General features: G+C 33.6%; 1 protein-coding gene and 1 pseudogene across 4 annotated transcripts in view; both read right to left on the reverse strand.

Annotated features, from left to right (window-relative positions):
- LOC145283742 (myoferlin-like) overlaps positions 1-16,146 on the reverse strand; it is a 425,198-nt gene that overhangs the window by 156,565 nt on the left and 252,487 nt on the right. For all 4 annotated transcript variants that reach the window (XM_080132804.1, XM_080132803.1, XM_080132802.1 and 1 more), the window contains one exon: positions 6,964-7,007. In XM_080132804.1, coding sequence (XP_079988930.1) covers positions 6,964-7,007 — 44 coding nt within the window. The remainder of the gene's footprint in view (positions 1-6,963; positions 7,008-16,146) is intronic.
- On the reverse strand, positions 437-554 carry LOC145284113 (5S ribosomal RNA; annotated as a pseudogene).

A 16,146-nucleotide genomic window follows, 5' to 3' on the forward strand; every position in this document is an offset into this window, starting at 1 on the left:
ACTCTAATAGAAACTTCTGCAGTTGAATACAAGCAGAAAATAAAACAGTGTAAATTTAAGCGTAAACAGAGAGACTGTGTTTATGCTTAAATTGCTAGGTGAAAAAGGTCAATCAAGATGGGGGTGGGTGAAAGCGTTCTGAATCAATCTATTATTAAAAAAAAAAAAAAAATTATTTTTCACACCCTATCTATCAACCATCTATGGATTATTTAATAGGGATTAAAGTTGTCAAATGTAATTCTATATGGAGGTAGGTGGTTATTTCCTCATCCATGCCTCCATTCAATCTCGGAAGACAATGGATACCCCTTGCAAGAGATAGCTGTGAGGCAAGGGTTGCGCAATTACCAACTACATCTCTCCTGAATCAACAGAGATCAGTGGCAAGGAGAAGTGCTAGACGACTGGAAACAATGCCGAAAAAAGTGGAGAGCACATACAGCACCTGGAATTCCCAAATGGTCACCCATTTTAGTACCGACCAGGCTCAACGTTGCTTAACTTCGGTAATCTAATGAGAACATGTGTACCAATGTGATTATGCCGTATATGATTATTTTATATTTCTACAATACCCAGCTTTCAGAACACATCGTTGTCAGAACATAATTGTAGAATCTACGTAAAAAATAAAAAAATATATACATTTCAAACAAGCGGTTTTATTAGTCTTTTACAGATGTCTTGAGTTCTGATACTCAAATATACTTGAAATACGAATGCATTTGTGTGGAAAAGCAAGTTTGTATATAAAAAAAAATATGGCTCTACTTGTCAGTGAGCACTATTAAATAAATACCGTAAGATGCACTGGATTGATTTGACAACTCAACTGAACAAAATCACATTAATAATAATGGTTATTTCTTGTTTCAAAGGAAAATGCTTTTGCTATAGCAGTAATCGAAATCATATAACTGACAGCACATACAGTGTCAAAATCAAGCACTGAATTCAAAGACAATGAGTGGACAATCATGACCTGAGCAGTGAACATACACAAACAAGTTTACAGGTTCAAATGAAACGTTAAAAAACAAAGTTTTTTTTTCAGTCGTATGGTAAAGTTCCACTTCCATATTATATTGAGAAGTTTCAATTTTAAAAAAAATATTTTTTGCAACTTTTGTGCATTTTGCAAATTTGAAATAAGACCGATTTCAATGAAAAAATGAATCAACATTTCGTTTAAAAAATGTGATATGTTTCGGCGACCTAAAACAATTGTCCTTAATGTCTACTTTGATCACGACCTACGGATCTCATCAGGTTCATTTTTATCACAATAATAGTAATTTCATGCCCGTATCTAGGCAAATCAATTGATATGTCAATTTTTCTAGATCTATCAATCCAAGAACTTTCATTCATATTTTCAATTCAGAGGTTCCTGTTCTGCACATCTCTTTATACTAATACTATCCATATTTAATCTTCCTTTAAGAACAGATCTAAGTCGGTCTGCAAATACTTTCAGAATGCTGAATCAGTATCTGTGCAAGATCTGGATATCTGTAGTAATGCTGTGAACAATTGGAAAGAAATATTTGAAAGTTAGCAACTCATCAAAGTCAACTGATGAAAATTGTTGGGCCTTTTCAAATGATATCAGCATATGTTATTAGTGCATGGGAGGAGGGGGTCCATATCCCAAGCTAACAAATTGGTATCAAAATATCGCCAGAGATCAGTATTGCAAGCCCAATTTTAAGCGTACAAAACGTGTAGAGCCAATTCACCATTCAAAGTGATATCACATATCCCAAAACCCAATAATGTAATTAAGCAATGCGCGTATATGATCTTAAATAACTGCAAACAAAGTTAAAAAAAGAAAAGAAAAATTGACCCTTCATCACAATCCAATTTTTAAATAAAAAGCAGGCTTTAAATGGTTATAACAGATGAAAGGTAACAATTGGAACATTTCAAGATGTACTAAAATTGCTTTATTTTGGTAGATAGCACACTTTGAACAAATCCTTTTACTAAGTCAGGCATGGACAAACCGTAGATCACTGTGCTTTCTGAATAGGTTGCATTATTTAATAAAGTTCATTAAAATTTTGTTTGTCTCGTTTAGTTTTCACTTGTCCACCCCTCTTTGATAAAATGATAATATTAACATTGAATACACTGATTTTACAGGATATTTTTCTCATTGTAAGAAACTGAAAAAAAAAAAAAATCTTTGATAACGCAAGTTTTCATTTCACTTCAGGAATTTTCGTTTAGACAACATTGGAATAAACACTAACACAATTTCCAAAAACGCTCCCATAACAGCAAGGATTTATTTTTTAGTCTGCTCATCGGCTTTCATCTTTAATGTTATTTCTACAAACGTTTTGGCCGATGTAGCCTCTGACCTTCAGGTGTATCTTATTGAGCTCTGGAATCTACATAGAATTTCAAAATGAATCCTTTATTTAATCCACAGGGGTAGCATGCTGCCATTCTGTTAGCCATGACTAGGTAGAAATCTTAATTCGTAATTGACCTGTTGTATAACGAATAAAATACTAGATAAAAATTCAGTTCTAAGTGACACACTTCTGGAGGTTGAAGGTTCAATCCTCAGTGCAAAGAGTGTGAATGGTTGCCACAAGAACAATAAAAACACGGAAGTATTTTTAACATTTCTGAATTTTTTTTTTTCTAGATCAGCATTGGTTATTTGTATTATTTGAATTCATCGGACTACTGTTCTCATCTTGGGTGTGATTTTTCACAACGTTTCGGTCGATGTCACCTCCGACCTTCTTCAGGCGTATCTTGTCGAACTCAGGAATGTTTCTGTCAAACTCTGGAATTGGGACGGAATTTGGAGCGGAACCCTTTATTTACTTCACTGGGGAAGGGGGGGGGGAGTAATACGCTCTTGTTCCGTCAAAATTCCCGCGTTCAACAGAAACATTCTAGAGTTCGACAAGATACACCTAAGAAGGTCGGAGGTTACATCGACCGAAACATTGTGAAAAAAAAAATCACTCAAAATGAAAATAGTAGTCCGATGAATCCAAATAATACGGAAATATTTTTGTTCAAGGTTCACTCTACTAGATCCACACCGTCTCTCTATGTACATGCATATTAACAGGCTAACCTCATAAATTAACCATACTATAGTGTGGATGCATATTGTGCTGCACATATGTGCAGTGCATATGTGCATTGCTACAATATATTAAGACCAATCGAAGATGCCATGTATAGGCCATCTTGGAAAAAAATGCAACTCATCTACAAACATTTTAAGATATTAGCACTGTTACATATGCCATGTAGATAATCTGCTTTATGAGTTATGCGCAGAAATGCTTCACCAGATGCCAAAAGGTTACAATAAACAAGGTATAACCTTAAGTTCAGCTATGGTCCATCATATACGAGGATCCATTTCTGATTGGTTGGTTTTAATCATGTGACATTAAATCATCTTAAAATGAGATCAGTTAGAAAAAATGCTTTAGTGAAAACACGTCCATCCCCCTTCTGTTCAGGAATGATCCATTCAGAAGCAGCTCATAGTTAAGGAAAAGTGGATTCATAGTTATGTTAAAGTATATGTTAAAGGCTTATATATTGTAAACCCATTTACCCTGCAGACTACAATATGATAATTTTCAAATCAAGGTCAGCAATTATTTGTTGTACATCGTCCCATATAAGTAATTGAACTATTTTTATTCCAGTCACCATTTTCAGTCCTTTCATGGCGTTCATCATTCAACTGAAATTCATCTAATTAACCGTTACCATCGCATGGCTTTTGGTCTTGAAAAGTGATGAATCATGTAGCGTTTGCTTGGAATACTCGTATATATGTAGATTGAAACATGTTTGCAAATATGTAGTTAAATTATGTTTATGCATATTCGTTGTATTTTGGCTTATAAACGTATAACATGGGTATTTCATTTTAAAATTTAAACAACCTTTACCTCACGGAAAACACAAGCACACACACATATCAGAGTGTGAATGAAAACAAAGGATATTTCAGAAAATTACAATGCAATTCATTCTAGACATTAAAAAACAAAATTAAAATCAGTTTATAGACGCACACACACTTGCAAGACAATATTGTACAAACATTTACTTATGAAAAGCAGACTTTATACTAGTTATACAAGTCTTAAAATACTTATATTCTTGGTTTCTACAGAATTCTAGCTGAATCTAATAATACTAAATCAGCAGTGACAATAGAATCATACTTACAATGGCTATCAGCATATTTGAGTTGAATCGGCTTCCTCCTGAACAAATACAGAACTTCTGACCATCAAAACTCACTTTCACCGATCCTGAGCTAGGCCGCATAATGTAGCTAGCCAATACATAATCAAAAACCACCTACTTGTGAGCCTAATAGTTAGGTTGCCTTTGCAACACTATCAAGAGAGAGAAAATGTTTTTGTATATACTTTCTATTTTTTTTTACAGACCAAACCTTTCAAAGTAAAAGCTCAACGATTATTAACCTACCAACAGAGCATTGTTTGCTGCTAGTTTCATATTAGATTGGGCTAGTATTTACGAGAACTGGAGAAAAATGACAGGTTATTTTTTTACTGTAAAAATCTGGTTTTCATGAGTAAATTCTTGTAGTTTATTTTGTTAGAAAGTCAATGCATTAGCATTCATGCCTTTTTATAGTTTTGTATTTCACACGCACAGGACATACTAAAAAGCAATCAATTGATTATATTTAAATTCTGTACAACGTATTTCCTGTAGAGATAAGCCTTTGCCAACATACTGAGGAGATAATTATTATACTTTAAGTCAGCAAACATTTACAATAGTATCGTCACTATACAGGCATTTCAAAGTGCATTCACTATCAACTCTTAAAATTAAATTCTAATAATTTCATACATTCTAGACTAAAAACATGCAAATGTCAAACAGTTTCAAATAGGAAAATTCATAAAAAGGGGAAAAAATTATTTTAAAGCTACTTAGTTGTTTTTGGACTACTATTCTCATGTTTGTTTGTTATTTTTATATAAAAATACTGATATAACCAGCAGTCATTTTAGATGCATCATTTTAAACTCTGGAACCTATACAGAATTTCAAACTGAACCCTTTTAATTCATGTGGGTCGATTGCCCTCAGTCTATCAGCTGTGACCAGGTAGAAATATAAATGATGTTATTCTTAATGATCACTTTCAGTAAGGACTGAACCTTCAAAACCCCAGAAGACTGGAACGTAGCACAGATTTTTAAACTGATTATTTGGATTATTATAACTTAGCATTATCATCTTGGTTAATTCTACAATATTTTGGGGCCTGTCTAACTTGCGATATTATTCAAGTGCCTCTTTTTCAAACTCTGGAATCGTTGTTGAGCTTATGAACTTGTACAAAATGTGGAAATAAAATCTTTATTCAATTGTCAAAAATAAATAGATTGTTCTCATTCTGTCATCCATGGCCAGATAGAAGTGTTAATTATGTTTTTTTTTTTTTTTTTTTTTTAGTTATTGACTGTAGTAAATATCGAACCTTCAGAAGAACTGCCCCTCGACACTTATCCATTACACCATGGGTTCAAGATGAGGATGCAAATTATCAATCCTCATCTGAAAAAATCCAACTATTTATCTGAATTAAGCATATTAAAATTATTTGGTTGCAAGTGAATAATTGGGGGTTGATGCTCAATTCTAAATATGTAGACAGACTGAGAACTCAGTGGCAGATTGTTCCATTCGTATGTGGAATATTCCATTCGTATCTCTGCTTATACCTGCTTGTTTCAGTTATTAGATTTCTCCGTAAGACTTGACACCAGCTCAGGAGGACAACAGGTGAAGATTGCACAACCTTTGCTTCATTATTAATTTCTCGTTAAAATATTACATCTGATTGAATGCAGAGCTCCTACTAATTCTGAGGATGCAGAGGAATGACAGGGCTATGATTCAGGGAATTTGTGATGTGCATCTTAACAGTATTGGTTCTAACACTAACTCCTGTGAAAACTGAATGTGCCCAGACTAGTCGGATTCACATTGAAACCGTCTGCGGTATTAACCCTAACCCGCCCACTAGACCCCATTTTCGAGTATCTTCAGTCGGTCTGCATAGGAATTTGTCTGAGACCCTGACATGAGAACACTTCTTATCTGAAGTACCCTCTCCCCCGCCCAAAAAGATGTGTGCCGTTCAAAAGGTGTTACTGTTTTGCTACCACTACTCCAAGTTTGAAAAGTGAAGCAAAACATCAAATGAAATTCTGACCGTGAAGATCAAAGAAACCGACCTCCCTGAGAATGAGATGCTGTGTTGAAAGATAATAAATGAAAATGTGTGTGGATCTTATCTTTTACCGGACATTTTAATTACCTCCCTTTGTTTAATACTAATAAGTTTCATCAATAAAAATACATATTTTCATTCATTTCAACACCCTTTTTTTTATCCAGAATGTTACTCTACGTATTTTCAAATATAATTAACTTTATTTCCTTCCTAGAAGTTTGGAAAATAAAACATTTTCAATAGACATCCAACCATGCTTCTCATTTATCTCATAAATTGGCTTGTGGTATGCACCACTATGATTACTACAGATTTATTTTTAAGTAGTAGCAGGAAATTCTTGTAGGTCATTTTAAAAGTAAGCAATTCCTTCTGAAAATAACTCAAATTATTATAATTATACTTGTATTTTAAATAAAAAAAGATTTAAAATCAAATTTATTTTGATTAAAAGAAAATAATGAGGCTCATTTTTTTTGGAGTGTCATTATCCTTATTTAAAACAAATTTGTTACAAAATCTCTCTCAGCATTAATATAAAGTTAAAAAGAACTACAATAAAACTTTCATCCATTTGGCAGATGACTTCAAATTTCATGCACAGAATAAGAACTCAAATGTTAAATCAAACTAAAATGGATTCCTTGGTTTCCAAAATAATAAAGAATAAAACATACCAATCTTTGATGATGAATTTGATTCTTTCACACATAGATGGGAACTGTAATGAAAAAAGAAAAATTAATCTTTATTTTAGTAAATATTTTGCAATAAATTAAAATATGAAATAAATAATTAACAAACATAAATGTCATCATCTCTCTCTCATATATATATATATATATATATATATGAAAGATAATGAAAATTGAAAAAACATTTCCACATAAATATATTTAGAAGTGGTAAAAAACGGGATAAAAAGTGCTCAATACGTTAGAAGAGCTGAATGTTTTTTTTTTTTTATTTTACAAGCTCAAGTTTTAACTTTTATCATCCGACGAAACAGACAGCAAAAACAACTGTAATGGACTAAGTTAACATCTTGAGGTTGTAAAAGAAAAGACACAAACACACACACACCTATATATATATATGTGTGTGTGTGGAAATATTTTTCAATTATATTTCACCTTTTATTCATACCAATCCTTTAATTTGTGAAGCTCAATATAATTGCAGAGCATATAACAAATAAATGACAAAAGCCTATATTCCAAATTTCCAAATGTTGTCCATCTTACAATTTATTCCTTGAAGTATGCTGACATGCTTACAATTTATTGTGCATATCAACATACTTAAAAGGAATAAATTTTAAGATGAACAACATATTGAAATTTGCAATATAGGCCTTTGTTATATATAAGTTATAGATATTCAAGAGAGAAAACTGAATTTAACCAGGTTATTAAGAGTGCTCAATAAAAGAAGAGCAAGGTATATTTTTATTGATACAGACAAATTTGCATGCTAATGTTTTTTGAACAGATGGTTGGTTAAAACCAAAAGTCTGTCAGGCGACTTAAAAAAAAAAAGTGTCTTCCACAAAAGTCAAAAAGACTGGATTTTTTATGTGGAAGACAAACTTTTTTTTTTTTTTTTTTTTTTTTTTTTTTTTTTAAGTCGCCTGACGAGGGCTTGTGGTTTTAACCAACCATCTGTCCGAAGCATTAGCATGTTCAGTGTCGCGACCAAGTATATATATCAGCATGCTTTCTTGCGAAGATGAAACAGTCTTTCGAGTTTGAGAGTTCTAGTTTAAAAGAACTGTCTTACCTATTTCTTCTAAAATGAAGAGAAAATTGTAAACAAAGAACATCGGATGGTGGGCATGGTTTCCAAATAAATTATTTTGGTTGAAATAGCGTTTTTTGTTTAAACAAAAATAACTTCTTTTATCATTTGATTGATAATTAAATTCAGCCATTTTTTTATGTATAGCGTAAAAAAAAAAAAAAAAAAATGGTGAAAAAAACAAATTATATTTGGTTCAGTTTCTGGAGAAGCCTAATTTTTATGGGCATATTACATATGTGTGAAGAATGTTTATAATAACACTTTAAAACGACCCCTCCCTTCCAAAAAATTTCATACTAGCAGTTCAACTCGGCTTTGCTCGGGCCCTGTGTACTGTTCATAACTTTATGTGCATATCAATCTATAAAAGTGAAAGTGTCTGTGTGTGTGTGTGTCTGTACATTTCCCCGACACAATAACTGTCAATTTTCAGTCTACAGACTCGAAATTTGATATACAGGGTATGGAGATTTGAGAAAATCTTTGTAATCCGTTTTCGGCCAGAAATTTGGCTGTTAAGGGGTCAAAGTTCAACGATTTGACCTTTGAGAACTCTACCAAACTCAATTTTGGGTATAAACAATTGAAATCTTAGATATAGGTTCCTTGGACATGGATCTAATTTAATAACTTGATTTTAGCCCAAAACAATAAATGTTAAGGGGGGGGGGTTATAATAGGGGTCAAAGTTAAAGAAATTTGACCTCTGCGGTCTCTACCAAATTACTCAATTTCTGGTCTAAACATTTGAAATTTTACATAAAGGGTATTCAGAGATAGGGCAAGCTTTTTAATTGGTTTGAGTCGAAAATTTGGGCTACCAATATATAAATGTATGTATGTATGTCTGCCTAAAACCTTCAACAGAGGCGACGGATTTTCACAAGATCAGTATCGTTTGGAAGCTCGACCTTCAAATACCGAGAAATTGGCTACAAACAATTTCTCCACCCTCAACTGGGCACTTTTCTACTGGGAGGGGTCGCTTTTTTCACAGATATTTTCGAAAGTCATCCTCTCTTTTCGATTGTCTAGTCTTAATTTAAACTTACGTCACTTCTGGTTTGGTGGTGGTCGTAAAGACATCACGTTTTTTTTCCCATTCTTTTCCTCCTTCGCGGTACGGGTTCAAGCCTACCTTCCTACTTCCACTTTTTTTTTTGCTCAACACACCTCCAAACACCCAGGCAACGCCGGGCACCCATGCTAGTATATCTATAAAAGTGAAATTGTGTGTGTGTGTGTGTGTGTGCATTTCCCTGCCAAACTACTGTCAACGGTCTCAAAATTTGACATAAGGTGTAGTGAAATGTGGGAGAATCTTTTTAATCAGTTTTTGGCCAGAAATTTGGCCGTCAAGAGGTCAAAGTTCAACGATTTGACCTTTGAAAACTCGAGCAAACTCCTTCGCCAATTTTGGATCTAAACACTCGAAATTTTATATGCAAGTTACTTGGACATGGGTCAAACTTTAATTTGATTTGAGCCCAAAACAAATGTTAAGGGGTCAAAATTGGGGTCAAAGTTAAAAAAAAAAAAAATTACCTGTGCGGTCTCTACCAAATTACTCAGCCAATTTTTGGTCTAAATATTTGAAATTTTACATAAAGTGTATTCAGACATGAGGCAAGCTTTTTAATCCGTTTATGACCAAAAGTTTGACTGCCAAGGGGTCAAAGTTCAAAAGATTTGACCTTTGTGGTCTCTAGCAAATTTATCAGCCAATTTTGGGTCTAAACATTTGAAATTTTGCATAAAGGATATTCAGATATGCAGCAAGCTTTTTTTTTAATCAGTTTTTTGGCGAAAATTTGGCTGCCAAGAGGTCAAAATTGAAAGAATTGACCTTTGCAGACTCTACCAATCTCCTCTGCCAACTTTGGGTCTAAACACTTGAAATTTTAGATGTAGGTTACCTGGATATTAGTCAAATTTTTTAATATATATGCATACATATATACACATCAAGCTATGGACAGTACATAGGGCCCGAACAAAGCTGGGCTGAACTGCTAGTATGCTTTATAAAATAGTTCATTAGTGCATAATACTCAAGATCTAACAGGTGCGTGCAGCAATAATGCAATAAGCCACTTGGAACCTGGTAGATGTGGAATTCAAGCCTACTCAATACTCTAAATCCAGGTAGTAGGTGATAAAATCTAATTTTACTTTTATTAAGTCTTATGTTGAATCGAACAATGCTCAATACCCTAAATAGAATGCATATGTAAATTCGTAAAAAAATACATATTTAAATACATAATTGAAAACTTTTCTATATGTTTGATAGTAAATAAATTATTAGTACGACTACTTATACAATAATAAAATTAATGTCTGCTTCTGCAATCTCCATTCAACAATAACAGAGGTAAAATATTATTGAAAAAAAAAAAAAGCATCTATGATTCACTATATCCGGTTATATAACAACAAGTTAGAAAAGGCATGAAAATTGTTAAACAAAATATTTTTACTATAGGCTTTAAAAATAAAGGTACAAGATTCAATTTGAAATTTATTTATCTTCAAAATTCACTTTTTTAAATTTTACAAAGTAAGGTATAAAATTTAATTTAAATCAAAAAATTACCTTGGATTTATTTTATGTAACGTACATTCTTTGCACTTTAAAAAAAATCATTGAAAATTTTATATCTATATCATTAATTGCTAGCTGAAAGATGTTTTTAAATTGCAACAAAATGTACATTACATAAAATAAATCCAAGGTAATTTTTTGATTCAATTTAAATCAAATTGTTATACCTTACTTCGTAAAATTTATAAAAGTGCACTTTGAAGATAAATAAATTTCAAATTGAATCTTGTACCTTTATTTTTAAAGCCTATAGTAAAAATATTTTGTTTAACAATTTTCATGCCTTGGATGAAATGCTTTTCTAACTTGTATCTTTTCTTTTTAAGATTATATTTTAAAACTCTTCTCTCTATTTCAGTTTGTATTTCTCCTCACATCACAACTCATTTTTTGCAACCCCCTCTTTGTAATACAGGTCTGAATAATGAGAAAATCTGAAATTTTTTTTAACAAAAACTTTTAAATAACTTTTAGATTAAATTTTTTAAAACTTCTTTCAGAATAGAAAATCTTTAAAATTTAATAAGGAACATATTTCATATAGGTTTCATTAACAAATATTCAGTACATAACGAGAAAAATAGATGAAAATTTCAAAAGGACTGTATAACTGGTTACGGTTAATATTAGTCTTCACCAGCGAAAGTCTTTGTTATTGTTATTCTATTATTATTTAAAACATTTTGTGTCCTGCTCTTTCACACGAGGAGTAATGACTTCATTTTTCTTAAAATTATGGTGGCCTTAATGGGAAGTGAAATTAGTTCATATATGTTGTACAATACTTGTCAAGAGTACGTTAAATTGTTTCATATACGTATTTACATTACCCGTCCAAGGTAAAATTGTTTAATATACGTGCTGTAAATTAACTGTCCTAGGGAAGGTACAATTATTCTATACATGTGTTGTGTAATACCCGTTCTAGGATAGGTAAAATATTCTTTTGCTCGAGATAGTAAATGATACATAGACATTAAAAATTCCTCTATCCTAAAAATAATAGGTATGCTCAAAAACAACTTCATTTTTCTCATTGTTTTATATGGTCCTGAGCAACGCCGGGTAGCCCTGCTAGTATATAAGTTTGACTCATGTCCAGGTAATGTACATCTAAAATTTCAAGTATTTAGACCCAAAATTGGTGGAGGAGTTTGGTAGAGTCTGCAAAGGTCAACTCTTTCAACTTTGATCTCTTGGCAGCCAAATTTTCTCCCCAAAACTGATTAAAAAGCTTGCTGCATATCTGAATACCCTTTATGCAAAATTTTAAATGTTTAGACCCAAAATTGGCTGTATAGTTTGCTAGAAACCACAAAGGTCAAATCTTTTGAACTTTGACTCCTTGACAGCCAAATTTTTGGCCCAAACCGATTATTTTAGCTAAATACACTTTATGCAAAATTTCAGCTAGAGAACATTTTTTTTTTTACTTACAAGAAGTTAACTGTTTAGAAATAATATTCGCATGCACATAGTTTATTTCGTTTTTTTTTTTTTTTTTTTTTTTTAAGGAATTTAGCGTTATGTTTAATACCGGGAAACGCCGGATACATCTTCTAGTAGGTTATAAAACTACTGAACAAAATTGTAAATTTAATAAAGTATCGTTGGTATGCTGCATGCATAATAGGTAAAAATGTAAAAATGATATAAATACTACTGTTGTATGATATGGGATTGCTGGCCATCGCGAAGTCACCGAAGAAGCGATTATTATTATCATTGTTATCAAAATGTACATGATTTTGAATACGAAATAGAGTGTTTGATAACAAAGAGGAATTTGGAAAGATAAAACAGTTATTAATTAAATATGCCTATGTCCTTTTATTGAATTCATTCTACAGTTTGGAATATCAAGTCTATATAAAACAAGGTATGTTTTTCATTTGATTGATTCTTGAATTTATAAATAACTATTACTTTTCCCAAGAGGAAATATGCAAAAGCAAAGTGGTCTGCCTTTATGTCAAACCTACATGATAACGTTTGGTCAGCTCAAGTGTAACATACTGCTAGTCTCTTAATGTGTGCACTGCCTTTATACACCCTTGCAGCTATAATTCACGTGTTTAGTCACCGTTTGATTAAGTTACAGGACATACAAGACTTCTTTCAAAAGGAGGATTTATGATTAAAGAAATTCGAGAGAGAAACAAGGGTGTTAATTGAGTTAAGAGAAAGGGGGGGGGGGATTGGTCCCTTTATGCTAGGCTATCGCATTGTTTGCTCACCCCTTTACCATTGATGTTTTGGGACGAATGTCAATCTATTTTACATCTATTTTACTTCAAGATTTGTCAAAGATAAAAAACTTTATAATGTACTAGCGAGGGGTACCCGACGTTGCCCGGGTGTTTGGGGGGGGGGGGGTTAAAAAAAAAGTAAGTATGAGGATCGAACCCGAACCCTTGAGGCAAAGTTGTAAATTAAAGTGTGAAGAAAAAAAAAAAAAAAAAAAAGTGCGATGTTAACCATTGCTCCACCGCAAGTTGCTAACGGAAACACGTTTGAATTTATTTAATTAGTTGGATTTAGCAGGTGCCTGTTTTAATGAGTTAATGAGGTCAAGTTTCACTGCGAGATAGTATTTACTGCTGAACGCTTTGTTTTCCCACCCCCAAGATGTTATAGGAAAAAGACTAACCCACATGCGGCGAGCGACAAATATTGAATATTTATCTTCCCGAAATCGAGCAAATTAAATAGACAGGCGAGCTTCGTTGTTAACTGTGAGATATTACGATTTATATGTGATATAAAAAGTTTTAAAAAGTTGTGAACCGAGCGACCGCTTCTCTGAAAGAAGCCTTTTGTAGACATACAGAAAAAGCGAACACACACACATACATACATACATACATTTTCGCTTTTATATTTATAGAAGATGTATCCGTGGTGGAAAGAAGATGGTGCAATCAAAAATTAAGCAAATTGATCAACTAGCTTTATTAAGGTAAAAATAAAAATGAAATAAAATTTTATGGCTAAATGATGATCGCTATTACACCATCTTGAAAGTCATCACTGACTAACTATCCCTTACAACAGCTCTTCAGAAATAGAGTTTAAAATAAGCCTTGTACATAATCGTACCACCTACGAATTTCCATTGAAAGTAATTTTATTTATAAAAATTAAATTACTTCATTTTGCATGATTGTTAGCGTACATTATTTTTTCCCAGTCACGAGTATGTACATGATAAATAATTTTCTTTATTTTTTTTTCTTGAGAAGAGATTGGAGTTCTGGACGAGCATCGAACATTTACTGCCTCCAAATTTATGGACTCCTGATAACACTTTCTCTGGTAAGATACGTGAACATCAAATAACTTGTTTCCATCCATCCAGTGCGGCCACAGCCGAGATCGAACTCACTACACGAGTTTGTAGTGTAATTCAAATCTTGTCCGTAGCTGAATACTTGATGCTTTGCCAGGGTTATCAGGGGTATTTTTTATATTGTGATGCCATCATTAGATGGGTTGCCTACCATGGCTTACGAGAGGCCCATCTACCCTCGAGAGAAGGATAGACCGCACTAGTTTCTCAACCTGGTATTTTTACCTCGCGGTACATACAGTGCCTCGCCATTTCTAAATGGTCACCCATGTGTTACTGGCCAGGCTCAACGTTGCTTAACTTCGGTGATCTGGCGAGAACCAGTGTGTCAACGTGATTGTGCTGTATATTTCTTTACTAGCCCATTTCTATTACCTGTGGAACAAAGTTGATAAAATATGTTGTTTAACTTTGGCCTTTGGGGAAAGATCAAAGTGTAGTATCTGTTCCGGCAGATACTGCAAGCTATGACTAGCTATGACTAGCAAAGACCAGATGTGGGGGCAACCCCACATGCCTGACCTTTAACCAGCTCCCATTTCCCACCTCTCGGGAGCTGGTCCCCTTTTCCCTTCCCCCTCCCTTCACTCCTCACATTAAAAATTGGCCTTGTGCCTAATTTGCTCGGTGGGGGAGCAAATAAATACCATCTGTTCTTCAGATGCTACTCGGCCTTCGTGTCGGGATCAAAGTGTAGTATCTGTTCCGGCAGATACTGCAAGCAAAGACCATATGTGGGGGCGACCCCACATATAAGACCTTGGTCAATGTAGGGGCAACCCTTCATACCAATTGTCACTATCCAGCTCCCCTACTCCCCGGGAAGTTGGTCCCCATTTCCCCTTCACTCCTCACATTAAAAATCGGCCTTGTGCCTAATTTGCTCGGTGGGGGAGCAAATAAATACCATCTGTTCTTTAGATGCTGCAGTTCAACTTCTCTCTCTCAGTGGAGGAGAAATCCTTTACGACTGAGACAATTTTTTAATTTTTGTTCCTTTTCTCCACATTAAAAAACGACCCTGGTGTCTAACTGTCCCTTGGGGAGGTATAGTAAATTGGAACTACAAGTTTGTTATATAATGATTTGATAGTGACACAGTTTGGTTGTTTTGTTCTACAGCATATCAACCCCTTTTAGGATTATTTAACGCCAAATCCAGCAATTTTGGAAAAAGATTATATTTATTCATAGAGTTTGGTTTGATTGTTTTGTAAAGGGAAATTGTTTTTATTTTTAGCTTTTGCGAAGTGAAAAAAACAAAAAACAAAGAAAAAAACAATAACATCAATGTTTGGTGCATTTAAGGTCAGGAAGCCAATATCTTCAGACGGCTTGATCTGAAAGCACCGACAGTGAGAGAGATAAAAACGATAGCGTTTTAGAGACCTTTGTTTTCCAGTTGGCAATAACACGGTGGAGCATAGTTTTATTATGAAATGAGTTCAGCTTGTCACATCACAAGGTTTGTTGTAAGAAAGTAGGTGTTTTCTTGTCAACAGCTTGTCAAGCATTGAGTTTATAAACAATGGACACCTACACGTTTTCTGAAATCTGGTGTAGTTAGAAAATATTGTGCTATTTTTTTTCTCACGCCATCCATTAATTAAAACGCATAGAACAGAAAAAATATTGACATCGTTTATCTATATAATAAAACTGAACGCTTATCTTTATGACGTTTCTGAATTTTTGAGATGAGGATTAGTTATTCATATTTGGATTCATCGGACTACTGTTCTCATCTTAAATGTGATTTTCACAACGTTTTGGTTGATGCAACCTCCAACCTTTAAGTGTATCTTGTGGAACTCAGGAATATTTCTGTCAAACTCTGGATTTTGGGCAGAATTTCGAGTGGAACCCTTTATTTACTTCACGGGGGTAGCATGCTCTTGTTCCGTCAGCCATGACTGGATAGAGGTCCTAAGTTATTCTCAAGGACCTGTGGCACAGTGGTTAGAGTACTTGGAAAAAATCGAGTAAAAAAAGTGATATTCTCCCGATAGTTGAAGGTCCAATCCTCAGTATGGGCGACGAAAAATACAATTGCGAATTACTTATGACCTCTATCCAGTCATGGCTGACGGAACAAGAGCACGCTAC

This window comes from Euprymna scolopes, chromosome 8, assembly GCF_053919585.1.
Source record: "Euprymna scolopes isolate OS-2025 chromosome 8, ASM5391958v1, whole genome shotgun sequence".
NCBI classification, from domain to species: Eukaryota; Metazoa; Mollusca; class Cephalopoda; order Sepiida; family Sepiolidae; genus Euprymna; species Euprymna scolopes.